This window comes from Patella vulgata, chromosome 4 (assembly GCF_932274485.2).
Source record: "Patella vulgata chromosome 4, xgPatVulg1.2, whole genome shotgun sequence".
In the NCBI taxonomy this organism is placed as follows: Eukaryota; Metazoa; Mollusca; class Gastropoda; family Patellidae; genus Patella; species Patella vulgata.
This window is the reverse complement of record NC_065882.2, coordinates 67,717,583-67,744,571: the sequence shown is the minus strand read 5'-3', so window position 1 is coordinate 67,744,571 and position 26,989 is coordinate 67,717,583. Positions and strand designations below refer to the sequence as shown.

Below are 26,989 nucleotides of genomic sequence, written 5' to 3'. Positions count from 1 at the left end.
ATAAAATATACTAAATAAGACTTAAATTAAACATGCCTACTAATTAATAAATTCTTGATATACAAGAAGCTAATATTATCTCCCTTGGACAAGTCGGCATGGAATCTAAAATCCAGACACGGGTACTATCCAAAAAATATGCAGAACTTTTGACACAAAGTAGGCACCACAAAACTACGGATAGGCACGGATAGCTAGATAATTTATCTACCAGATGCATAAAAGTTCCCATCAAAAATATTTACTTACAAAATCTGCCCACTAAATATTATAACAAACTAAGTGAAAATACATATAAATACATAGTAAAGTTCTTGCTTGAAAATACAGTCGGCAGACACAATTAACAATAATAAAAACATAGGCAGCATGCTCAATTAGAAATATATACTCTTACACAATATAAAAATATCAAAATATTAAACAGGCGATGACTGTGCCGAGAAAACGATAGATTTTACTAGAGTAGCGATAGGTACCAAAACTTACACCCATAGTCTAAATATAGAACTACGGAGCGCTTTTCCGGAAAACGAAATACAAATAATTAAGACAGCTACGGCTACCGGTTACAACCCTAGATGACGACCTTACTCGCAAAGAGAGGTCAACACGTTGTTTAGGGGATTGCTATTGGAAGGAAAATCTCAATAAAGTTGTGACTTCAACTGTCAGATTTGAACTTGGGGGGAAAATAATCAAAATAGACAAAAAACGATGTAATCATATTTGAGTTAGTGCGTTTTTTATTTCAGTCAAACAAACTATTCCCAAATTTTAGCCCAACCATCGACCGAGTTTGTTGACTGGAAATTCTAGTGGTACTTAGGGGTAATTGCTCTTTTGTTTCAAAGTCAGCAATGTTAACTTTTGTAAACAAAGACTTTTTGCTGTGTTATGAAAGATATTGGCTGAAGTAGGAATGGGTGGAATGAACTACATATTTCCTCACCAGTTGTGCTAATTAAGACGGGCGTAATTATTATGTCATGCAGTGTGATATGAGGGACAAACTTTGACCGGACAGTGCTCGGCGTTTCCGCCTTCTTGAACTTATTTTTCATCGACTGTCAGTAGCCTATACTGTAACTGTGTCACTGTCACACATAGCTACGAGAACGTAACTAAAATCGTTGAGTGATGTGCTTGTTTTTAGCTACGATTGGGCGGCTCGTCGAATTACCCAATAACACCCAATAACTGCCCAATAACACCCAATAAACCCAACAACTCAAAAATAACACCCAATAACTCCAAAATAACAACCAATAACTACAAAATGTTGACTTTGGAAACACAAATTAACAATTTAGTTGATTTTAAGAAGCATTGCTGCTTTGTGTCCAAATCGCGGAGTTTCACGCTCACTCGCCTGAAGGGAGATAACTTGTGTATGTGATTTTTGTTGACAAGAAATTAATAACACCCAATAACTGCCCAATAACACCCAATAACTGCCCAATAACACCAAATTGTTGACTTTGGAAATACAAAATAACAATTTAGTTGAATTTAAATGCCTCGCAACGTTGAGCCCAAATCAGAGTTTTACGCTCACTCGCCTGAAGGGAGATAACTCGTGTATGTGGTTTTTGTTTACAAGAAATTAATGTATGCTTTCGTTGCAATTCGTTTTAATTATCAATGGCCGTCAAATATGGAATAACTATTTCAACCCCTCCATGGGTATCGTCAGGCGGTTGCGATAACAAAACGTTATTACAGATGTCCCCGCTATAGTTTTTCATGAAATTCAGATTAACTTCCAATAATTTAGCGCAAAAATGCGCTACCCGACAACATAACGATTAGTCTGTAAAGAAATTCTAATTAACTGCCAAACATTCTACGTACAAAGGCGCTACCTGACGAGATAACGAGATACTTGGCTGTTAATTTTAATTCCTTTACAAACCAATATTTTTTTAATACACACACATATTCAAAAATGTTTCATATGAAAATATTTTAAAGATAATAAAATAATTAGTCTGTAAAGAAATTCTAATTAACTGCCAAACATTCTACGCACAAAGGCGCTACCTGACGAGGTAACAAGATACTTGGCGTTTAATTTTAATTCCTTTACAAAACAATGTTTTATAAAAAAAAAAACATACACATATTTAAAAATGTTTCTGGACAGACGACACTACTTCTTGTCAGGTATAACCGGGGAATCACATACACAAGTTATCTCCCTTCAGGCGAGTGAGCGTGAAACTCCGATTTGAATATCAAAACCAGCATAGTTGGATCTGCAAGACCTACATATGTAGTCTTCACTTGAACATTGAAAAAAATTCAACTGAGTAGTATCTACTTTCTCACAATCTGAATGGCACCAACGTTGACATACTTCACAATATAAGCTTTGAATATCGCGAGTTTCTTTCAAACATGATCCGCGAGGCTTTTAAATTCAACTAAATTGTTATTTTGTATTTCCAAAGTCAACAATTTGGTGTTATTGGGCAGTTATTGGGTGTTATTGAGCAGTTATTGGGTGTTATTAATTTCTTGTCAACAAAAATCACATATACGAGTTATCTCCCTTCAGGCGAGTAAGCAATAAAATAAAACCAAGTACGAACAATCCAAACCATTAGACAAAATTTGAAGTCCTAAAAAAACGGTATAGGCAAAATAGCAAGAAACTCCGATTTGGGCACAAAGCAGCGATGCTTCTTAAATTCAACTAAATTGTTATTTTGTGTTTCCAAAGTCAACATTTTGTAGTTATTGGTTGTTATTTTGGAGTTATTGGGTGTTACTGGGGCGTTATTGGGTGTTATTGGGCAGTTATTGGGTGTTATTGGGCAGTTATTGGGTGTTATTGGGTAATTCGATGCGCCCCCATCGGGTGCCTTTAGTTTCACCTAGCAAACTTAATTTCTTTATTAATGCATGTACCAACTTAAAAATAAGTTAATTTTATATTATACGCAGCCCAATCTACTGAAACAACAGTCATTTATCAGCAAATATTGACAGTAAAGTCAAAGTAAATCAAGCATTGTTTTTATCAAAATTGATACAGACATTCATAATTACTGCATATTACTCCTGCGCAACTCTGATCAGGTTAGTACTTTGATTAGCTATTGCACACGAGGCCCCGCCTTTATGTGTTAAAAACATAAATTTAAAATGTCGGAGAAAGCAATCTATTATCGCTTCGATTTAAAAAGAAGTGATTTGTACCCGTGTCAGGTGGGATTTTGAGCTTAATTGTAGTTTGGATGTGGCAGAAATGTTATAAATAACAATAATCAATCATGTTTTTGATGAAAAATATTGTCAATTTTGCTTACTGATGCCCGATGCGATTTAATTTGTGATGGGCTTTGCTACGTGGAACTATATATATAGGACCATCTCTTATCACAAAACACGGGGGGGTGAAAGATGAGGTTTTTTATTTATGTCACACACAATACAGTATACAGTTTCTTCTTATAAAGAATATGTATTTTTATTACAGCATGATGAATACGACAAAATTATTGCGTCTACATCAATACCATATAAAGTTACAATTCAGACACCGTACTGCAACAGCCACATCACTACCCCGTGTAGATAACAGTAATGTTAATCCTAAACCATTTAGTGAAATACCAGGACCAACTGGAATCTATAATTTGCCCAAGATTGGTGGAATGTTTTTACTTCAACCTTTTAGTAAGCAAAACCACCATTTTAATTAGAGTAATTATAGTACTTTAGAAATATATAAATTAGTTTATAGGTTTTTATACATTTAGTGATTTACATTTTAAATGTGTAGAGTCAGAAATATAAAACTGACACTTAAAACCATCAGACATGGTTGTATATTGTTTTCACTTCTGTCTTTCACATTTCTTGTTGGGTAGAGGCTACAATAATCCAAATATCCTTATGACATTAATATGGCATTAAATGATAACTTCCGGGGTTATGGCCCCAGGTTATGAAATCCTGTAGGCTGCAATTGTTAAAGATGGGTTCCCAGAAAAGTATTTATCAGGTGGTTATTTCCAATAAAAGTATGGTAATTTTGGTATATCTGGAAAGTAGAGATATCCAATCTTACTAGAAAAATACTGGATTCCCCGAAAAACATTCATGGAGCGTATACAGGACAGAAATGTAAGGGTTCCCCCTAATCAACAGCCCGATGATTAGGAATTTCTGCATGCGTGATGTCAAAGGTCACACACGAACATTGAGCGCTTGATGTACAAGTTGATAAACTTTATGAAGAGTCAGACGTACAACACTTTCTGAGATAAAAATGACGGAGAAAGACGCAGGCAGTGGATAATCTGAGAATTTAATTAGGATTCGATGTTTGTAATAAATAGTAAGCGATTAAAGACAACATCGTCTTATGTATGCAATGAATTCTCCTCTGACTTCCAAGAGACATGACCTGGTTTGATCGAATTTTTATAGCAGGACATTCCTTCGCAATTACAATGTTTGAGAAGGATTTGAAGCAAAATTATGACAAATTAATTAGTTTGAATATGTTTTTAGTCCGTATATACCATTAAATCACCCAGTTTGTACGCGGGAACCCATCTTTAACCTATCTTACTGGAATTTATATTACTATTAGTTCTCTATCCTTTTGAAAAGATCTTGAATAGAGCTATTCTTCTATGTAATGAAATGTTGTTAACACCTTTAGATGCTTCAATTATGATCAGATGTTTTTAAATTTTGGGTGATGTAGGGTGCACTTTAGATCATAAGTTCTGTTATTGAGTCAATTGGCGTGGTTTCGATCTCAATGTATTTTCAGGTAAATATAATTTATCACGATTCCATGAGTTGACTGATATGCTGTTTGATAAATATGGCCCTATAATCAGAATGAATCTTGGTAATGGTATCGTTTTTACCAGTGACCCACAAGATATAGAACTCATCTATAAAAGTGAAGGCAAATATCCAAAGAGACCAGGATTAGACTTATTGGACTTGTATATTACAAGAACCAAGAAAGCCAAGACTCTGGGAGTTCTGTAAGCTAACTATATATTTTGCTTTTTGATAATACTAACAGTCGTAAAATTGTATATTTTCACATTTGCTGTCGGCACAAGGGGATTAACAATACTTTATGACTTTCGTAATCGTCAGTAAAAAAACAAAATATTTTTATTGGAATTGGTTTTAAGACAGATCTGACAATACGCAATTATAGGATGGCCTGTAGTAATGATCGAGGAGTTCAGGAGGAGGCTTGTGCAACATACTTTGCTCTAGTCTAATAAGACATTGTTTTGATTTTGATAAATCTGTGACACCTGGTTTATTTTCAATGTGATATACTTTAAAATTGATGACATTTATTTTCTTGATCATGCCACTTTGATAAACAATCTGATTAAAACACAGATCCTATTTCGTTTTGTTTTTTATAGTTCAAAATTTCGTTTTACTTGTCTTTATTACACTATGATCTGGAAGAGTTGCTATATAACCTGCATTCTGGTTGTTGTGAGGGATTAGCCAATGAAACGGTCTGTTACGGCAAGTTTTTGGTGCACGGAACTGTGGGTATCCCAGTAGAAACATCAAAAATCTGACGTTATAGGGTCAAAAGCCACTCGTATGACCCCTGACTTGACACCCCACTACAACTGGTCACAGCTTCATGTAGTGCAGGTCATTAAAAGTATAAAAAAAACGAAACAAAACATAGATCTGGGCCCTTATTATGAAAACTTAAACTAAAATATATTAAAGATGCAACCTTTTCGTTGGTCAAGGGTTAAGATTCTTGTACAAACTTTAAGTTTTAGCCAATGAAAAGGCTGCATTCTTAAAATATTTTAATTTAAGTTTTCAGGAATAAAGCCCCTGTATTTTAATCAGATTGCTTTGATAAATAGAAATTTTGGGCCTTTGATCACCACAACTAAAAATGTCCGCTGGACAAAAATTTGAAACTGACACTCTTTTTAATAAGCATGCGGTTTTTTTTCACACTTTATTGAATTAAATTTCAGGGATGGTGAAAAATGGGCTGAACTACGAACTCAGGTACAGAAAAAATTGGTTCGACCAAAATCTGCCCTACACTATATTGAAAGTCAATCAGAGGTAGCTAATGATTTAGTGGATAAATTACGTTCGATTGATCCAGATGATGTTAGAGAATTGTTATTTTTATACGCCACTGAAAGTAAGTAAAATATAGTGAGCATTCCATAATAAAAATATTTTATTCTCACTATTAATCAAATTGATTGATTAAAGGTTTGTGAGAAAAAACCAGTAGCTAATATTCTTAGTTTTCTGGATGTATTGAGGTGTGTAGGTCGATGTTTGTACATATGGCTTAGTTAGTATCTATTTCTATTGGCCTGCTGGTTTTAATATTATAATGTAACTTGGTCCTCTCTTGAAAGCTTGTATTAAAAATTGACCGAAATGGCTTGTTACTCATCGGTCAATTTGTATGTCTTTGTCATACGCCGGGAAAATTTTCTAGAAAAAGGTCTATACTATAGTAGAGCCTGATAATAGGCAACATTAGATTATTTAAATATCTCATTTATATATGCCCACATTGAAATGTGGTCATATATTGTCGTCCCCCTCGTCCGTTCGTTCGTACGCAATTGCTTGTGGACGCTCTAGAGGCTAAAGTTAATATCCAATTGACTTTAAATTTATACACAGTATTTACGGTCATGGAATGAAGAATCCTATTGATTTTCAACCATTTCCGATGATTACAGCCAGAGTCATGGCCCTTGATCACTTTGAAATATCTTGTATAAGCTCTTGAGGCTCAAGTTAATATCTGATTGACTTTAAACTTATACACAGTCATGAGATGAAGTATCCTATTCATTTTCAACGATTTCCGATAATTACTACCAGAATTATGGCCTTTGAATTTGATCACTTTGAAGAATCTTGTTGGCGCTCTGTAGGCTAAAGTTAATATAAATGGTTTAAGGTCATGAGACAAAAAATTGAAACAAATTCTAATGATTTCTTATAATCACTTAATGGTTATTACTCGTAATCAGATTTTCATGTGTAGTAAATTTTCTCATTACTGACAAAAGAAAAAATATGCGACAACACTTGTTGAGTACTCGGACGACTTAGCTACTGTGAGCGTATGTTTCATTGCCTGGCAACCTATCTTTGCTTCAGGTATAGCTGTTGTGTGTTTTAATAAACGGTTGGGTATTTTGGGTGAAACTGTGACAGACAAAGTGAAAGAATACCTGGAAAATTCTAAAATATTTTTTACCCTTATCTCAACGGGAGTTGTTGGCTTTCCATTGTTCAAGTATTTTGAGACACCATTATATAAAACATTCAAAGAAGCTGCTGATAAATCATATGGGTAAGTTCTGTGTTTCATTGGATAGTTAAAAAAATCAAAGAAAAATAAATTCATATTAGTCATCATATCTTTATTTTTTCAAATTGTTTAATTCAGCCATTTACATTTTTCTAAATATGGTCATTTCATCCATAAAACACCACCAGCATAGGTAGCACAACTCATACACCTTTTTGAATGTAGCACTATCCTTGCCACAATATCTTTGTTTTTGGCCTGATCGTCTAATGATTTGACACTGCCGTGAATATTTTTGTAATTCTCTTGGACTGCACTTGGACTTTAAAGTTGTCTTTATAAATATGGCTAACCAAATCAAATACTGTATGCTATAACGCAATATACTATGACACATACTTATGGAAAAACAGCTACTTTTTTATTTAATAAAACAAATAAGTAGCTGTTTTTCCATAAGCATGTGTTATAATATATTGCTCTATCCAGTTACTAAATGCCTCTCAAAGATTACAAATCAAATATGTAACAGGAACAACAATAGTTTCAATAGTCTACATTACAATACTTACAATTTACAGAGAGGGGTATTCATATCCCTGGGAAAACTTTAACATTCCAGTTGGGTTTTCAATCTGATTAAAACACAGATCCTATTTCGTTTTATTTTTTATAGTTCAAAATTTCATTTTATTTGTCTGTACTACACTAGGATCTGGATGGCGTGAGGGATTAGCCAATGAAACTGCACGGAACTGTGGGTAAACCACTAGAAACGTCAATGCTGATTGATTAATCAATGTCTGACGCCATAGGGTCAAAAACTGCTCGTACGACCCCTGGCACGACCTTCCAGAACAACTGGTTAGATCTTCATGTAGTGTAGGCCATCTAAATGTATAAAAAAAAAAACGAAACAAAATATAGATGTGTATTTTGATCAGATTGGTTGGGTTTTGTGCTTTATTGTTTTGAGCGTTAATATGTTGTGTTCCATAACTCAGATTTGGCAAAATACAGGTTGAAGAAGCACTTGAAAATGCCCTTCAACTGAAGAAAGATGGAACTTGGAACCCAGAAGAACCCAATTTCCTGATGTCTTTGTTAGCAGAAGAAAAACTTTCTATTGATCAGATCTCAAGTCTAGTTCTTGATCTCCTGGTTGGTGGAACTGATTCGGTAAGCCTGGATTCTGTTGGCGATATAACATTTTAAATCCAGTAACAAAATTGAAGCAGTGATATTTCATTTTGATTTTTGTCCCCCGTCTGCCAATCTGTCATCCACAATTGCTTGAAATTTATACACTGTGTAAGTCCATGAGACGAAGAAACCTATTAATTTTCAACATTTTCAGATAATTACTCCTGGAGTTCTGGCCCTTGAGGACAAAGAAGCCTATTGGTCAAGTTCAACGATTATCAATAATTGCTGCCAGAGTTGGTCATGATCTCTTTCTTGTGAACACAATAGAGGCTAAAGTTGTCGTCTGACAATTTATTCACAGTTGTTATTTTCATCAGACAAGGAATCCTATTGATTTTCAACTATTTCCAACTAGCAGAGTACCCGGCTTAGTCCGGGGCCCAAATTTGCCTGGGGCCTGAGTTTGATGGCGTAAAACATTCACAGGGTCATGCTGGTTAATTTGATACCACATATGTGAGGGTGGAGCACTATTTCCAACTAGCAGGGTAGGCCCAAATTTGCCTGTGGCCCAAATTTGCCCGGGTCCCGAATTTGATGGCGTAAAACATCACAGGGTCATGCTTGTTAATTTTATACCACATATGTGAGGGTGGAGCACAGCAATGAAGTGTGATGGCCACACATACATACACACAGGCTTTGATTTTATTTATATAGATAATTACTTCAATAGTTATTGCCCTTGACTACTTTGAAAAAAAGTTGTGGATGCTTAAGATGATATAGTTATCATTATGGTGCCTTTATATCTATAAACAGTGTATGAGCCTAGAATTACATTCAGAGTTACTCATATTTCCCTTGATCACCTTTTAAAAAATTTGTCGACCGTCTGGTTTCGCCCTTGTTATCGAAACCTTTAAATGGATATCAACGTTTTTGAGATTTTATATAAGAACTTTGGGATTTTGGAGAAAATATTTTCTAAATTTAATGATGACTTTATATACAACTCTTTACTTGCCTTTGTATCTAATCTTTCCAGACTGCTAAAAATTTGGAGATATTCATGTATTGTTTAGCTCGCCATCCAGAAAAACAGGAAAAACTTCAGCAGGAAATACTTAAGTACATGGGTCGCCATGGTGACTTGACAGCTGACAACCTTCCAGATATGAAGTATTTAACAGCTTGTTTAAAGGAATCCTTCAGGTAGATTTTATCTGTATTACCTTTATTCTGAAAATCCAGGATAAATAAGCAAGGACTTATAATTAAATAATTTTCTTCAGAAGAAACAAAATCCTGGCTAATTTAGAAAGTTCATAATCCTGTAGAAGAAAATTACCCCCTCCATAATGTATTTGGATTCTTAGCAGGTGGGATGCTGGGGTGTTTCTGTGATTCAGTTAGGAAGGACACTAACTATACAAAGAAATAAATATTCTGTTAATTTTAATGAATATGTACTGTATTTATCTTTTTCAGGATGTATTATCCAGTATCTGGTGGAGCAGCTAGATTTTTACCAGTTGATGTTATACTCAGTGGTTATCATGTACCAAAAGGGGTAAGTTCAAAAACCTATTTAAAGAGAGAGAGAGAGAGAGAGAGAGAGAGAGAGAGAGAGAGTGCACACACACACACATATGGCTCTATTTTTTTTTAAACCTTGAAAGAGACAAAAATGGTTCTAAAAGCACATATTAATGTAATATGAATGTATGTAAAGTGATTTATTTTCAATTTTTGAGGGGGGTTGGATGGCCGAATGGTTAGCATGTACGCACTGTATCATAAGGTCTGTCATTGAGTTTTGAGTCCCTGGTTGTACGTGACAAGGAGTAGGGTTTTCTGCGGGTCCTCCCACTGCTAAAGACCCCTACGCGCAAGCGAATTATTGAGATAGAATTAAACCATATGTTAGTCCCGAAATGACCTAGTTTGTGTCAAGTGGACGTTAAACCCCATTTCTCTCTCTCAATTTTTGAAAAAAATATAGTAATTTCTAATCAATTGTGTTCTGTGAAATATTTGAACAGTTCAAATTGAAGGGCAGTTGTTCACGCCTAGTGAGTCCATTCCACACATTTTTTTTATTATTATTATTTTGTCATTTGTGAATCAACCTTTACTAATTACTTCCACATTGTTATGTAGGATATGTTTTTATTTGTTCATTACAAAATGGCACCCAAAACCATAGAATACACGACTCATATACTGATTATTGTGTCTTAAATATTGGATATTAGGATACTATATTTTCAAGACAAGATAACAGCTTCAATATTGATTGAAAATGACCAATATTGAATTCTAATTTGAGTTTTTATTTGCAAAATTTATAGAAAATATTGAGTTAGAGATTTAGCTCCTTTAATTACAGGAAAGTACCAGAAATTACCTAAAAACTTGTTCTTGTCAAGCCTTATTCCCACTTGTGTTTCTAGTAGCTTGGATGGAGAATGAAAACTGGTCAAATTGGTAGTGCACATTAAGGATCCCTTACGGGGAAGTGGAAGTGCTGCTGGTCCGTGCAAAATGGATGAGATGTTTCCCAGTAGTCAAGTAATGTACAGGTATCTCTACTATATTTGCAGACATTAATTGGAATGGCTAATCGAAGGTTATTAATGAATCCAAAATATGTAACAGATCCCACAGTTTATCGACCAGAAAGATGGTTACGGGATGATAAAGGTTCTAGAACAGATCCTATTCCAAGTATAGGTTTAATACCATTCAGTGTTGGAGTTAGAAACTGTATTGGTAGGAGATTTGCTGAACAAGAAATTTATCTGGCAATCGCTAAGGTAAGTTTGAATTCTGAAGTGTGCCTGTAGATAAAATTACAACAATGGTTATAGGAAAATAAAGTAATTATTTTGTTTAAATGAACATTCTACATTGTGCAACCTTGGTTGTGACTGTGTTTTTCCATGGTTTTCAATGGTCACTGTAGGTGCTACATTGAAGTCATTGAATATATGTATCGGCACAGAGAAAATCTCACACAACGTTATGTTATCTAATAATGTGTTTGTCTTTGTGAAACAAAATATTATATCAACACCTTGCAGTAATGTATAGCTTGGTATGTACCCTTACATGTAACGAAAGGTGGCTGAGTGGCTAAGGTGCTTGCTTACTAACCAGGAGGTCTGGGGGCGATCCCGGTGTTGGCTGAGAAAGCTCCCAGCGATCTTCCAGTGTGATTTCCCTTATGAGTGGTGAATTTGGGGGTCCTAGCTGGGAACAGTGTCTAGTCATTTGGATTGTATGAAAAACTGTGGTCTGTGTATATGTTGGTTTGCCTGTTGGAATTTGACTCCTGTCCATGCAATATTTCCTCCAAATACCACACTGCTTGGGTTATGCTAGTCTTTCATTAGCCTGGTTGCAGCGGAAAAGTATGACTTTAAACTCCATTTCATTTAGGTTATCAATATGTTATCCATTTTCTGCTATTTGGAATATTTTTGCAGATTGTACAGAACTTTAATGTTAGTCTGATAGATGACACATCAACTCCACCAAATATGATTTACGAAACTTTTGGTTCGTTTGTTCAGAAACCTATGTTTAAATTTGAGGAAAGAAAATAGATAACCTGTAAATTATTGTACGATTAATTTTACCTGATCATTGCATAAATTATTACTCAGACTAATATTCGACTAGTTTAAAGTAGCTAAGTCCGTAACTCAATATCTTCCAAAATCTTCGACATTGAAAACACAATTTTTTTTGGCAATTTAAAAAATTGGTGTTGTGGTCTTACCTGGAAAAGATGGGCTCAAAGAATGAGGCTAGACATATTCCACAAGTCATGTCAATCGGTGATGCCATATTCTTATTTGGAGAGCATGCGCAATATATACTATCGGTGTTGACTGGAATAACCAGACGCTAGAAACTCTTTCGGTTTAGACTTCTGGCGTATTTCGCCGAACATAACTGATGATAATTCACAGTAAAACGGAAACGATTGAATGTAAAACAGTTTATATAAATTCATATTACATTATTATATGTGTTGCGACCCATTTGTGCCAATTTCTAGGCCCAAAATATTAGCGATTTAGCTCCTCTAAGTAACGACAATTTGTGGACTTTAATGATGATATATATTTTGTTCAGCTCGACATAATATTTACCGACATAATAAGAACTGAACATACTTGGCCACAGTGTATAAAATTTAAAACAGTTTGCTTAGCTCCACTCGACATAGCATTGACCTTGTGTATAGAATGAAACTGTACAGGACGGTAAGGAGTAAGGACCCATCAAGTTGTAAACATTATTTGTATATATTCTGCATACTGAATTACATGTATATATATTAAAGATTTTTTTACTAATAAACTATTAATTTATAAACAGCAGCTCTGCACACTTTAGATTTAAGCTAGAGGCCAAAGTTGTCATTCAATTGACATGAAATTGATACACAATGTTTATGATCATGAGATGAACTGATTCATTTTCAATGATTTCGGATAATTGCCAGTTATTGACCTTTATTACTTTACAAAATCGTGCGGATGGCCTAGAGAGTAAAGATATCCAATTGATTTGAGCCTATTAATAACATATGATTACCGGTACATAGTTGCTTGAGTTGGATGAAATTCAAAAATCTTAATTCATGAAATCGATGAAGAAGCATGCCACTTTTCATGTTGATCGGACTTGAATTGACAGAGCCTTAAGCTTTTTCGCCCCAAAAAAGACAAGATGAGTAGCAATTAACGACGGGTTCCTGGTCCAAAAATGTGACATCATTTATGAACTGGTTGCGGTGTGTTGGATGGACGAATGATTAGCACGTGCGCGCTGCGCTGTATCATCTGGTCTGTCATTGAGTCAACTGGCGGGGTTTCGATTCTCCGGTTGTACGTGACAAGGAGTACATTGTAGGTCGCCTGTCCAACCTCGTGGGTTTTCTCTGGGGCCTCCGGTTTCCTCCCACTGCTAAAGACCCCTATAGGCAAGCAAATTATTGAAATAAAATTGAACCATGTGTTAGTCCCGAAATGACCTAGTTTGTGTCGAGTGGACGTTTAACCCAATTTCTCTCTCTCTGGTTGCGGTGTGGTCGTTTTGTTGCCTGGCAACCTATCTTTCATTATTAGGCTATGTCATGTGCCATCACCCTAAATGAGCAAAACCCGTAAAAAAAATTTTGCTGGGCATCAGCATTTCTACCTCCATTTATATTTCTGCAAAGAATTATTGATCAGTGTAAGTTTCTTAATAAAATGACCAAGAAATATATACGTCTATGTCGTCACATCATTTGAACTATTATGAAAAAGCACTGGATCGAAACCATGACAGTGACAACACCATCTTGGTGACAGACCTAATAATTTGACAAACTTAGATTTTTGTGGTTTTCAGTAGAAGTTTCTACAATTGATGGCTGACAGGTATTTGAGGCTTGTGTATGGGTACATGTACCTGGTTTCTAGGAAGCCTGACAAAGCGACCACTATCATTTCTATCAAGATAACTTAGGTCTTTAATATGTCCATAATTCCATATTGACATTCAACTGGGATTTTTTTTATTTGGATCTATGAAATCAGGGTTATTAATCCAGTTTATTAGGATTACTGGCTAGGATCAATGGTTCTTAAATTTTGTTCTACTGAGCACAGTCTTTAAATTGCTCTACACCTTCACAGAGATACCCATGATACATCACCCCTGTTGATTACCCTGGTTTTTAAAACATCAGACATTACATAATATAAATATTCTGAAATTTATTATCAAAGACATATAAATACTGATATCTTTAAGATCACCAGAAACATATTCAAAATAAACAATGTAGTTTAATCTTCTGATCAAACATAATCCATTAAATTACTGATTTGATTTGATTTCTGTCAAAATGAATCAATAAATAATAATTTATAATAATTATTGCTTAGTGTAACAACCAAGGGGGGCACGGTGGCTAAGTAGGTAAGACACTGGCTCGCTAGCCTGGAGGTCGCGTGTTCGATCCCTGTAGTAGCCGAGAAAGTTTATCAGGATTTTCCAATGTCGTTTCCCCTCGTCAGTGGTGCAGGACGGAGGGCCTGACAAGGACAGCTGTCTAGTCGTTCGGATGGGACAAAAAAACTGAGGTCTCATTTATACATTGGAGTGCACGTAAAAGATCCCTTGGCAGTTGGAATTCGATATAAGAGCAGGCTATAGTGCCGCTGCCCGGGCAAAATTTCCCTCTTAGCACTCTGTGTGGCGTATGCCCGTCTTCATTTCATTTGTAACAATCAAGGTTCTTATGATAGTATGATGTCTCCCATTTTAAATGGCATATCTTCATAATATAAAAGAACTATACTCTAGAAACATAATATATTAGTTTTTATCTATCCAGTAGGTAGGAATATACACCCAGTAAATATATACTAATGATGATCATCATATTTGTCAGTAACTTCACAGTTTATTGCAATGTAAATTCATAAAAAAACATAATATGGCACTGCCAATGTCCGCATTTCTCACCCGAAAAAACATACATTATAATCTAAATATTATGATCTTTTTCAAAACAATTCGAAAACAAAATGAATAGTAGCAATATTATTCAAGCAATGGTAGAATATGTAAATGTATATTTGATAAATTATCATATCTAAAGAAATTTAAAAAAACCAGATATTCCATTCCACCTCACTGAACTTTACACTGTATTAAATCCCCATGTTTCTTTGCACAATACATTTTGTAAATGTTCAAATATTAACTACATGTATGGTTAATTAGCCTCCCAGGAGAATGATGACAGACATTGTTAAAGACACTATTCTTGCTGTAGTTATGGAAATTTAACAGATCTGTGAGTGAATTTGTAACCGAAATACAATGATCAAAACAGGAAAAAACCTGCAATAAATACATCTACTACAACATTTAAATTAGATAACTCATCAATTTTTCAGTGGGTAAATTTAATTCCATTTTCTGAACATAAAAACATACATTAACAGGTGGCTTGTCTTATTTGTATTTCTACACACATACAACGCAACTTTCTTCCTATATTTACACTGCTATATACATACATAACTAAATCTCTTTCTAACATCATAGAATTGTCTCTTCTTGAGTGGGGAACTAATATTTCATATTATCTGATAATAAAGCTACCTTATTCTTAGAGAAAGGTTCTGCAAGACCAGTTTTGAAACTACGACTAACTTCAAATATTAAAATTAAGATCAATCTTTTTACCTTTAAAAATATCATCAAGATATCTAGAAATAATTATCAGTATAACTCATTGGTCCCTTTCGTATTTGACTGAAATTTCAATTAAAAAGCATACAAATATATAGGATGAATATTAATATATATGTAATCTACAAATATACTGATAATTCATACTTAATCTTTAAGCTACAATCAATTTTATGAATTTTTTTTTTTGTGTAAATTATAAAAAATAATTAAGAATTTAATACTTTCAGTGAAAATGAATCTTTAAGTTTCACAGTAGTGAATAGGGTTTAAGTTTGTTTTCACAAGATATTGATGCTACAGTTTGATCAATTTCCAATCTGATTAAATTACAGATCTATATTGCGTTTCGTTTTTTTTATACTTTCGATGGCCTACACTACATGAAGATCTGACCAGTTGTCTTGCGAGGTTGCGTCAGAGGTCACCTGAGTGGCTTTTGACCCTATGACATCAGACATTTGATTAACTAATCAGCTTTGATGTTTCTAGTGGATTACCCACAGTTCCGTGCACCACACACCAAAAGTTTGCCGTAACAGACCGTTTCATTGGCTAATCCCTCACATCATCCAGAACACGTCAATGATAACAACTCTTCCAGATCCTAGTGTAGTAAAGACAAGTAAAACAAAACTGTGAACTACAAAACAAACGAAACGAAGCAGGATCTGTGATTTAATCAGATTGATCAAATTCAACAATGGTATAATTATTAAATACAATTAATAACTTGTATCCAGTAACTATTAATGATTTCTATACACTGCTAAAATAATAGACACTCCTGCAACAGCTAATCCACCAGCCAACAAAGTCCATTTAATCCACTGAAAAAATGATTTAATACATGTATAATAGATTAATGAGTAAATTTTCTTATAATTTATAATAGGGATCAGGTTTATTTGGACAATGCACGAATAATGACAAATCTAAGGTCTGAAGTCCAAAATAGATTCTAGTTCTTGGACAATCATTCAGAAAAATGTCATGTGGCAGGTTTCTATGTTTTGGGTTTTATTTTGTAATAGAATCACCTGACGACTAATCACTCTCATAAATATCACAATTCGGGGTTCTACACTTATATTACCATGTAATTATCAATACAGAACAGCAATGACTGTCATAATGATTAAATATTTTTCTATACTTTAGTCTTACTTCTATTATGGTACACTTAATGCAATTCATATACATTAAGTCAAATGACTATTGTCCAGTGCAATTTATGATTGTCAAATCAATTATCTATGACGTGTACTTGTCAAATGAGTCTAGGTTAACTTGATTTCAACCAAAAACTATTACGGCGACTTCCTTTATCTGAGAACCGGCATATCTATTTTTATGGCTTTATTTAGAAGTTAGTTTACACTATTTGGAGACATAAATTTGTCAAAAGAGAGAGAGAGAGAGAAATGGGGTTTAAGGTCCAACCACACAAACTAGGTCATTTCAGGACTAACACATGGTTCAATTTTATTTCAACAATTCGCTTGCGCGTAGGGGTCTTCAGCGACCCTACTCCTTGCCACGTACAACCGCAACCACGCCAGTTGACTCAATGACAGACCTTATAATACAGCGTGCACATGCTAACCATTTGGCCATTCAACCCCTCTGAATTTGTCAAAGACACTGCCCAGTTTAAACCAATATTCAATAATGAAGCTAAATAAATTTCTTTCATAAATTATTCTAGTGTTCTTGGGTTAAAAACAAGCCAATAGTGAGGCCGATTTATCCACAGCCCCGCCTCAATACCAAATAAATAAATTTAGTAGCACATTTACCATTGCATCAAGCAATCAAACTTAGGCAAAGCATAAAATGCTCATGATTGAATTTTCTCAAGTTACCAATCTTGCCTAATTAGAATCAAAATTATTGTTCCAAAAACATGATAGACCGATGGACAAACCATTTTTAATAGTCCACTAAAAAAAAACTTCTACAGTGGACTGTCACTTCTGAATACTACAGCATTCTGTGAAATCCGTCATCATTTTCATGTCCCGGTTTATTATTCTGAATAATGACATCAAGCAGCGGTCCTGTCACATGATTTGCGTTGAATTAACATTGGATAATTCAGCCTTCAATCAGTGGGTGTTAACCGACAAGCAATCACCAATCAATTATCGGTGAGCTTAAAACATGTGTCGGTCTTTGTTGATTACCTTGATAATTTTATAATCTCTCGTAAGAGAGCACTTGATATTTCATAATGTGCGATCGTCCTGCAAAGTGTGCCCATACTGATTTGACAATAGCAGATTTTGAGAAAGTTCCACGACCTACACTGAAGGAATTAGCCATTAAGTATCCAATAGATGGTTCCGTGTAGCCAGGAAATACCCATAATTCTTTGCCATGTAGCCATCTTATATGACAACTCACGGTAACTATGCACGCTCTCCTTGTATTAGTGCAGCACCATACAACACAAATTACATTCTTACTTCAATGCTCATCGCTTCAGCAACTAACCTGTCACTCTTGATCCATATGAATATCGTGACATAAGAAACAGTAAGAAACGATTTTACTCGTACTCAAACTTTTAAGACATCAACAGAATGATGCATGAGTGGTTTGTACACATCCAACGTAAAAAACGTAATAATTTTATGTAATAAAATTTTGAATGTACAGAAACGATTATCATATTTTAAATTTTAGGTATTCGAAGGTGTATTCAAATAATACTCCTGGTGTTTGAGGTACAATAATACTTCCAATATATATTATTGTGTAAACACCAATAATCCCTATCACTTAGATTATGTACACATCACCACTACTCAGTGGCTTTTACAAGTTAATTAGTCCCTTTTATCTTGTTTTTGTATATCATACAGGGCTTGCCACAAGCAAATTGGAGGAGAGTAGATGACTACTCACGCAAATATAGACTTGCGCGAGTGAGGCGAGTACATGTATTTACTCACGCAGAATAATGTGCGTGAGTAGTCATTTCCCTTTGCCATCGTTGGCGTGCTGAGGGGATTCGGGTAAAGCTTAGAAAGGTAAAAGAACAGGCACAACAATTTCAATCCCATCAATTTGCAGAAAAGATGCGGGATCGAAAGAATTGCTATAGAAACGACAACATCCGCTCAATTTTTGATTATCCAGACACGGCAAAGGACATCCGCTTAAAAACCGCCTGGCAGTACGCGTCTCAAAGTATTTTTAGTAACAACAGGTGGCACTGGAAAGACACGCCGCGTGCGCAATAGTGCATCAATATGAAGGCATATAAATTGTTTACGGCTTTTTTTATTACGATATTCCATTATTTCTGATTAAATTATTTTTTATATTTGCGCGAGTACTTAATCACTCACGTAAATTTGGTTTTACGCGAGCGTAGCGTGCGCGCGAGTAATTACCCGCGTCTCGTGGCAAGCCCTGTCATAACCCCATTGTGTCATAGGCCTTTGATCTTGTTGTTGCCATGTATGGTTTCAACCTTGTTATTGTAATTTTGTCTATATATGTTGCTTCAAATTTTGTTACATTGTATTAGCTTGAAAATGTTAAGAGAATACTCTTCGAAACATCGCCTAAATAAATCAGTAGCTGTTTTCCATAAGTATGTTTATAGTTTAAATATTGAGACAATTGAGTATTCCGTCATGCTGTATAATCCAGCATATTGTATCGATCCGGTACGATGTTGGAAATGACAGAGTCCACTGTAATTTAATTCATAATAATGATATAAGTAATAAAATAATAAACTTACCCATGAATTGGGTTTTTTATTGTTAGAGTTTTTAGAGTTATTCGTCCCTAACATTCTTCTATACATTTCTTTTTCTGAATCAGTTTCTGATTTTAACTTTTTCGTGAGTTTTGACAGCTCTTGATGGATAATCTGAAGAAAAAAAATTACGAGCGCTTTTATTTTCTATCCATAAGTGATAGATGTATCCAGCTATGCTGGACGATTGAGTTCCCATTTAAAAACAATTTATAAAAATCTAATCTGTGGGTTTGACATGTAAGGAGTCACCATAATTTGTCAAATATTTTCTTAATGGTTCCGAGATCGTCTGCAAAAAAAACAACAATTGGAAGCAGCATTGCAACAGGAGTAGAGAATGATCTGACAAGAAGGCCTTTATAGGCTGCCAGAGGACACACACTGTGGGTTGTTATTGCCCCAAAAATATATTTCAGCTGCATTATATCTTGAAGGCACTTTCAGTTAAATCAGTGGTGAGTTTTCACTTTTCAGCATATTATAAAATAAGACACTTACCTTAGATTCTGGCTCTTTTTTTAAGGCCTTTTTAAAATTTGATATAGCTTCATTAGTGCTACCCTTTGCTGAATATGCCTAGGATAAAATTTTATAATTATTAATATGTATATACCATTAAATTAAGTTTGTTTTTTGGGTTTTTTTTTTTATCTGTGAGAGACGTCAAGTGATTTTTATAGGAAATTTCAAATAAATTTAAGCTGGTGAAATATGCTGTTGTCTAAGTATTGTTAACACATCTTTCATTTTAAAACAGAAAGTAAACTTTAGATCAGATGTTCAACTCCATTATTATAGTGGATCTTTTCCTATTGTTGTATTTATAAGAAGAAAACCTGTAGACATTTGTCCCCAGTTAGCCATTTAAGTTAGAGCTTACAACAGCATCACAAAAAACAAATAACATTGACAAAACATTTTTTTTTTTACCTTTCCAAGTCTAAATAATGCTTTTACATTGTCTGGTTGTGAAATTAAGACCATTTGACAGGAACGTATAACAGCATCATATGCTTCTACCTGGAATAGATAGGTTTTACATTAATATACAAGGATCTATAGACATACCAATCATTTGCAATGGATGAGAATTTGTTGTGTTGATGTTTACAATAGTGACACCCATAAATCCAAATATCAATAACACATTAAATAAATTTTAGTTTTACTTCAAATCTCAGCCTTTTATCTGACATGATGAAAGTCATAACAGTAAAATCACGAAAAGCAAAAGCAGAATTTTTGAAGTTGATATCATCAGTGCTCGGTGAGTGGTGACCATGTCAATTAGTCAGGCCAAACTGGTCACTATTTCTAATGGTACAGGATTAAAATTTAATGTGAGGTTCTTTTTTGGTATACAAACATAACCTAGTACATTTAATTGGAGTATAACCAAATTCAACAAAGATGTTACATCCTTTTAACTGCCACTTAAATAACAGAAAGCATTTTCACCTTTAGTTGGCAAGCTGCTAAATTATTACAACATTTAATTTTACTATCTAATATTTCTTGCAGTAAAGATGGTTCGGAATTCATGTTGCTTCCTGGATGATCTAATATTTTCACAGCTCTGAAATAACACAATACTGCATTAAACATAAATTATACAAGAGCTAAATCTGCCTATTGCAGGTCTTTCTTTAGGCAAAATGTTTTCTAAATTATTAATTAGACATTAATTAACTTATCCAGACCATAATAAACTCTCCATGGCATCGGATTTCTCCGATATTAAATAGATTAGAACCGTTCAGCCACATTTTGATTTAAATTATTGCACACGTCTTGTCAAACCTTAAAAAACTAATATCTTCGCTCGCAATAGAGTTATTTGAATGAAATTTTCAAATTATTCATTTTACATTATCTATTTTCGAACTATTATAGCAAGAATGACTAGCTCTTTATCTAAATCTTACATAATGTATCTTTAAATTCATTCATTGACAACTAGAATGTCCACAATATGTTTCAAATCGATCATGGGCAATATTTCAGACAGTGATTATCAGAAATATTTTCAAAAATCGATAGGTGTCGTCTCATGAACAAAAACATGTATATAAGCTGAACATTCAACACATAATGTAAAGCAATTGTAGATTATAAAATGGGCGATGACAATATATGAACATTGTGGTTGTATAAAAAACAGACAGCCATCTACCGAGGGGGTAGGACAGCTATTAATAAAACTTGGGCTGACAATCAAAATGTGCCTATTGTTCCAGAATGGTAAAAGATTTCAGAAAACAGCATGACAATGCCTGGAATATCACAAAATCCAGTCATACATACTTGTAATTTAATATATTTTTTACTTACTTTGTATAAGAATTAATAGCACCAGTATAATCTTGTCTTGCAAAAAGAAAATTACCTCTTTCCCTTTTCTTTTCTCTTAGAAATAGAACAAATGGTACAAAAATTAGTGTTAAATAATTTATCCACATAAAGTATGACTTGTTTCTAATTACCATAATGAGCAAAACAGAAACCAGAAATTTGAACAATTTTCCAACAATGCTTTAAAACTGAACATTAAATACAGTAACTCAGCACAACTACACAATACACAAGCTGTAGTGCACGTAATTTATATTACTAAGTTCCGAATATAGACATATATATTAACTTTTTAAGCAGGCTCGAAATTACTTATTTCCTAATATTCCATAAAATAAAAATGGGATATTTATGATAGTGCGGTTTGGCACTCAAATTGGGTAAATGCACAATGAAAAATCTACATTTACACACCCCATATGAAGTTTTTCTTGCTTGGATATTTTATCTAAATCTGGTTTATCTTCATGTTTTAATAATTCCAACGTATAGGTAATCTCACTATTTACTGGAATATCTGGTTCTCTAAAAAGTTTAACGTATGTACAAAGTTATAAACTGTCACTTTCAATTAATAAATCATTTAATTCATACATGTCATTTGAATTGTTTTTAGACAATAATGATATTTACATAGCTTAATATACTCTAAAATGCGCGAACATTCAACTAATGAAACACAACTAAAATATCAAAGGTAGATAATCATAATCTCTCATTAAAATATTTTACCTACATGACCGACATGTTTATATAATGTCGCATAATTTTTAATTAATCATATCTTTGGAAATACTGAACAAAATTGAAAAATCTTTGAACTAATATTCCTTTTAGATATTGAAGTTTTACAATATTGTAGTTTGCAAAGTATTAAAAATCACTAAAATGTTGAAAGGCAGCTTTAATATTTAAATTATCTAAGCAATTTCACCAGTATACATAATGCTTCATACCTGCCTTTTTCACCATAAGCATATTTAGCGCCTGTTACTACTTCACATGTTTCTCCTATTTCCATTAGCGATACAGCCAAATCCCAGGCTACAATAAACCACAAGAAATTTATTAAAAGGCACAGTTTTTTTACATCAATTTGAGAGAATTGTTGGCCCTAATTTAAAAGTTACGCCATTATTCAAACAGTTACACATGAACCTAAACTTAATTCCTGTTCGCTGTAATATGGGTGGTGGACAGTTTCTTATCAAATACAAATGTAATTAGGAACAAATAATAAAAAAAACCCAGCGAACTACATCTACATCTGAAGAAAACGAATCTTAGAGAGAGAGAGAAATGGGGTTTAACGTCCACTCGACACAAACTAGGTCATTTCTTGACTAACATATGGTTCAATTTTATTTCCATAATTCGCTTGCGCGTAGGGGTCTTTAGCAGTGGGAGGAAACCGGAGGACCCAGAGAAAACCCCCGAGGTTGGACAGGCGACCCTACTCCTTGTCACGTACAACCGGGGATTCGAAACCACGCCAGTTGACTCAATGACAGACTTGATGATACAGCGCGCACGTGCTAACCACTAAGCCATCCAACCCCCCACGAAACTTAGAAGTTAGATAATACTGAAACAAATATATTTAATAACATCAACATTAAACTCAATGTATGTATATAACAATAATTATTCATGTTTAGTTGGACTTACCTTGTATAACATCCCCTTCACCAAGGTAAAAAGAGAAAGAATTATATTTATCTACTGCTGTACCATCTGTTAAATAACCTTCTATATTTAAAGTAACAACATCACCATTTAATGGTCTTGTATCTTTTCCTTTACCTTTAACCAATACCTAATAATTATATTATAAACATATTTCATGAGTTTATAAAAATATGCAGATTTTCAACAGACCGTGCACATAGTTTTACTAATAATGCAAGGTTTTTGTAGGATTGTCAGCTATTCCTATACATACACATTTATGAACCTTCTTCTACATGGAGAGCATTCGTGGCTTAGTGAGTAAGGCATTGACTCGCTAACCTAGCGGTTCTCTGGTCAATCCCTGCATTGACCGAGGAAGTTCATCAGGATTTTCTGGCTTGATTCCTGCTTGTCAATAGTGCAGGACGGGGGGCCTGGCATTGCCGTTCGGATGGGACAAAAAAACAGTAGAACATTAAAACTCTTCTTTCATTTCTTCTACATGCAAGTTAAACAAGTATGAGTGTTTATAAATTATTTTTGACTTGCACTCATATATCATTTGATGATATGCACCTAGACCATTGGAATTTGAACTGAGTTGTAATTGTGATCAATCCATTTTGTCATACTATCAAAATGTTATCTGATGACAAAATAAAAACAAAAATCTGTGAACAAGAATTTTTTGACTAGTTGGACTAGTTACATTTTTTTCACCTTTTTTTGCAGTAACCGATTTCCTAGAATGTCTATATACTCTGCTTCTTCATTTTCCTTGGCACCGTGTTCATTTACATTATTGCTGCTTATGTCTCCATTTAATTTGTCACCACCACCATCAATCGGTCCTCCATGTTTGCCCCAATTGCTCACATTTGATGTGTAACTTATTTCTGATTGTGTCTCTGCAGTTTGTTCACCTGTATCACCCCCACCTGTGTTTATATTTTCATCATTGATTTTTGATTCCATTTCACTTGCTGCAAATGATGAGACAACTTTGTCCTGAGAAACGTTTGAAGCACCATTGTGAACATTGTCCAGGACTGTGTGCAAATTATCTGAAGAATCAGATTTATCCTCTTGGTTCTTTATACCTGTAGGGTTTAGGTTTTCACTTTCATTACTCATTTTAGAATTCTATAGGAGAAAACCTGTAATAAACACAAACAGAAGATCGAAAAGATTGCAATGTATGTAGATTCTTGCTTATGTACTAACTAATTCTGAAGGATGGAATTTATGTCAAACATGTAAAAATCTACAGGTTGTGCCTTGCCTTAATACTTATAATAATTATATTCATAAATTTATGGTCTTTTTGTCTTTTATGTTCACTCTTCATCATGCTGGCAGTTCTGGTGTATGAATACATGTAAACACAAATTTGGAAAACTCACTTTCAATTCAAAAGAAAAAAGATAGGTTGCCAGGCAACAAAACATACGCCCACCGCAGCTAAATCGTCCGAGCGGTCGACAAGGGTTGTCGCATATTTATTCCTTTGTAGGTAATTGGGGGCCTTTACAAGACAATTCCATGCAGATCAGATTATAAATTTTGTCGTTTGAAGGTTTACAAGGTTCTACAAATTGAAACAAGGGTCTCAACTCTGGAAGTAATCTACAGAAATTGTTGAAATTTGACAGGCTTTTTCGTTTTACTAATTTAAATAATGCATTTAAATTTCATACAGATCACATGATCCCTTTTGTCATTTAAACGTTCACAATCGCCATAACTCTAGAAATTATTGACTAAATTGCTGAAATTCAATAGGCCTGTTTCACAAATTTAAATGATGCATATAAATTTCATACATATCGGATGATAACTTTCATAAATCGAGCATTAACAAGGTTTAACAAAGTGAAACAAGGGCAATAACTCTAGAAGTAATTATTGTAAATTGCTGAAATTCAATAGGCTTCTTCGTTTCAGTAATCTAAATAATGCATATAAATTTCACAAAGATTGGTTGATAACTTTTGGCGTCGGAGCGTTCACAAGGTTCAATAAAGTGAAATAAGGGGAATAACTCTTGACGTAATAAACGGAAATTGCTGAAATTCAATAGGCTTCTTCGTTTCACTAATCTAAATAATGCATATAAATTTCACAAAGATTGTATGATAACTTTTGGCGTTGGAGCGTTCACAAGGTTCAATAAAGTGAAACAAGGGCCATAACTCTAGACGTAATAAACGGAAATTGCTGAAATTCAATAGACTTCTTCGTTTCACTAATTTACATCATGCATATAAATTTCACAAAGATTGGGTGATAACTTTTGGCGTTAACAGCATTCACAAGGTGCAGTAAAGTGAAACAAGGGCCATAACTCTAGATGAAGTAAACAAAAATTGCTAAAATTCAATAGGTTTCTTCATTTCACTGATTTAAATAATGCATATAAATATTAGAAAGATCAGATGATAACTTTTGGAGTTAGAGCGTTCACAAGGTTCAATAAAGTGAAACAAGGGCCATAACTCTAGACGTAATAAATTGAAATTGTTGAAATTCAATAGGCTTCTTCGTTTCACTAACTTAAATATTGCATATAAATTTCACAAAGATCAGATGTTAACTTTTGGCATTAGAGCGTTCACAAGGTTCAACAAAGTGAAACAAGGGCCATAACTCTAGACGTAATAAACGGAAATTATTGAAATTAAATACCTTGTTAATCCTTCTATTGTCTTGTCTTAATTGATTAATTAACACCCATAGACATTGGCACTGATGAGTACTAATTAGCACCTTTATATACCGACCAATCAACCCTATAATAATATACTGGTCATGAATACGCCGATTTTACCGGTAATGAATTAGCCTGGTAATGAATACGCCTGATACCGTCCAAAACATGATTCTCCCCCAATCTGTGGCATGGAAGTGCATTCAATATTTGATTTTTCAAGTGTAATAACGTTTTTTATTCTATAACTACATGCAAATATCATTGAATACAGCCATTGAATAACCTATGGTTGTATTCAATGATGCAACAGGAATGTAGCTAGAACGAACAACCCAGACGCTGATAGCAGCTGGATTAATCAATCTAGAATTTACCAAGCTTTGAATTCTTAAAAAAATTTCCGGTTTCGTTCACATTCACTGACGCAGTGACTGATCATGAGTGACTGTCCCAATTATTGATCACAACTTGTCTTAGAACTTTCGTGGCTGCGTGATGTAGGCACTTTGTTTCATAACTAATTGTGGGCGTTTGTGTATGTAAACAAACCATTATCAACTTGATAGGGCCTAGAATTCAACAACTTTCGAAACACAAACACAATTTACTCACACAATTTTGTCTTTCCCATGCCTTATATTTAATAGACCTTGACCTTTACACTAATGGAAAACGGCTGGTCTATTTTACGACATACCGTAATACTTTATTTCTCTTACAGCATGTTCAGAAAACAATTATA

At 34.1% G+C, this 26,989-nt stretch overlaps 2 protein-coding genes across 9 annotated transcripts in view; one reads left to right on the top strand and one right to left on the bottom strand.

Annotated features, from left to right (window-relative positions):
• The window catches only part of LOC126818922 (probable cytochrome P450 12a5, mitochondrial), a 36,367-nt gene extending 23,508 nt beyond the window's left edge, over nt 1–12,859 (top strand). Inside the window, exons 1-11 of one of the 7 annotated variants that reach the window (XM_050546611.1) lie at nt 755–831; nt 2,950–3,084; nt 3,485–3,684; nt 4,793–5,015; nt 6,006–6,181; nt 7,168–7,363; nt 8,326–8,500; nt 9,516–9,682; nt 9,959–10,040; nt 11,074–11,286; nt 11,959–12,859. In XM_050546611.1, coding sequence (XP_050402568.1) covers nt 3,486–3,684; nt 4,793–5,015; nt 6,006–6,181; nt 7,168–7,363; nt 8,326–8,500; nt 9,516–9,682; nt 9,959–10,040; nt 11,074–11,286; nt 11,959–12,078 — 1,551 coding nt within the window. In that variant the 5' untranslated portion in view covers nt 755–831; nt 2,950–3,084; nt 3,485 and the 3' untranslated portion in view covers nt 12,079–12,859. The other 6 variants (XR_008787893.1, XM_050546612.2, XM_050546610.2 and 3 more) reach the window with 6 other exon arrangements.
• Nucleotides 12,860–14,227: 1,368 nt separating this feature from the next.
• LOC126818924 (peptidyl-prolyl cis-trans isomerase FKBP8) lies at nt 14,228–26,919 on the bottom strand. Of its 2 annotated transcripts, none has more exons than XM_050546621.1 (11): nt 26,860–26,919; nt 24,258–24,694; nt 23,535–23,682; nt 22,823–22,910; nt 22,281–22,391; nt 21,846–21,920; nt 20,973–21,090; nt 20,445–20,534; nt 20,013–20,090; nt 19,494–19,625; nt 14,228–16,566 (listed from the first exon to the last, which is right to left on the bottom strand). In XM_050546621.1, the coding sequence occupies exons 2-11, from the start codon at nt 24,669–24,671 to the stop codon at nt 16,486–16,488; spliced, it is 1,335 nt and encodes a 444-aa protein (XP_050402578.1). In that variant the 5' UTR covers nt 24,672–24,694; nt 26,860–26,919; the 3' UTR covers nt 14,228–16,485. The 2 variants fall into 2 exon arrangements, with proteins under 2 accessions (XP_050402578.1, XP_050402577.1); XM_050546620.2 differs by lacking the exon at nt 26,860–26,919 and adding an exon at nt 26,223–26,435.
• Between the last annotated feature and the right edge of the window lie 70 nt (nt 26,920–26,989).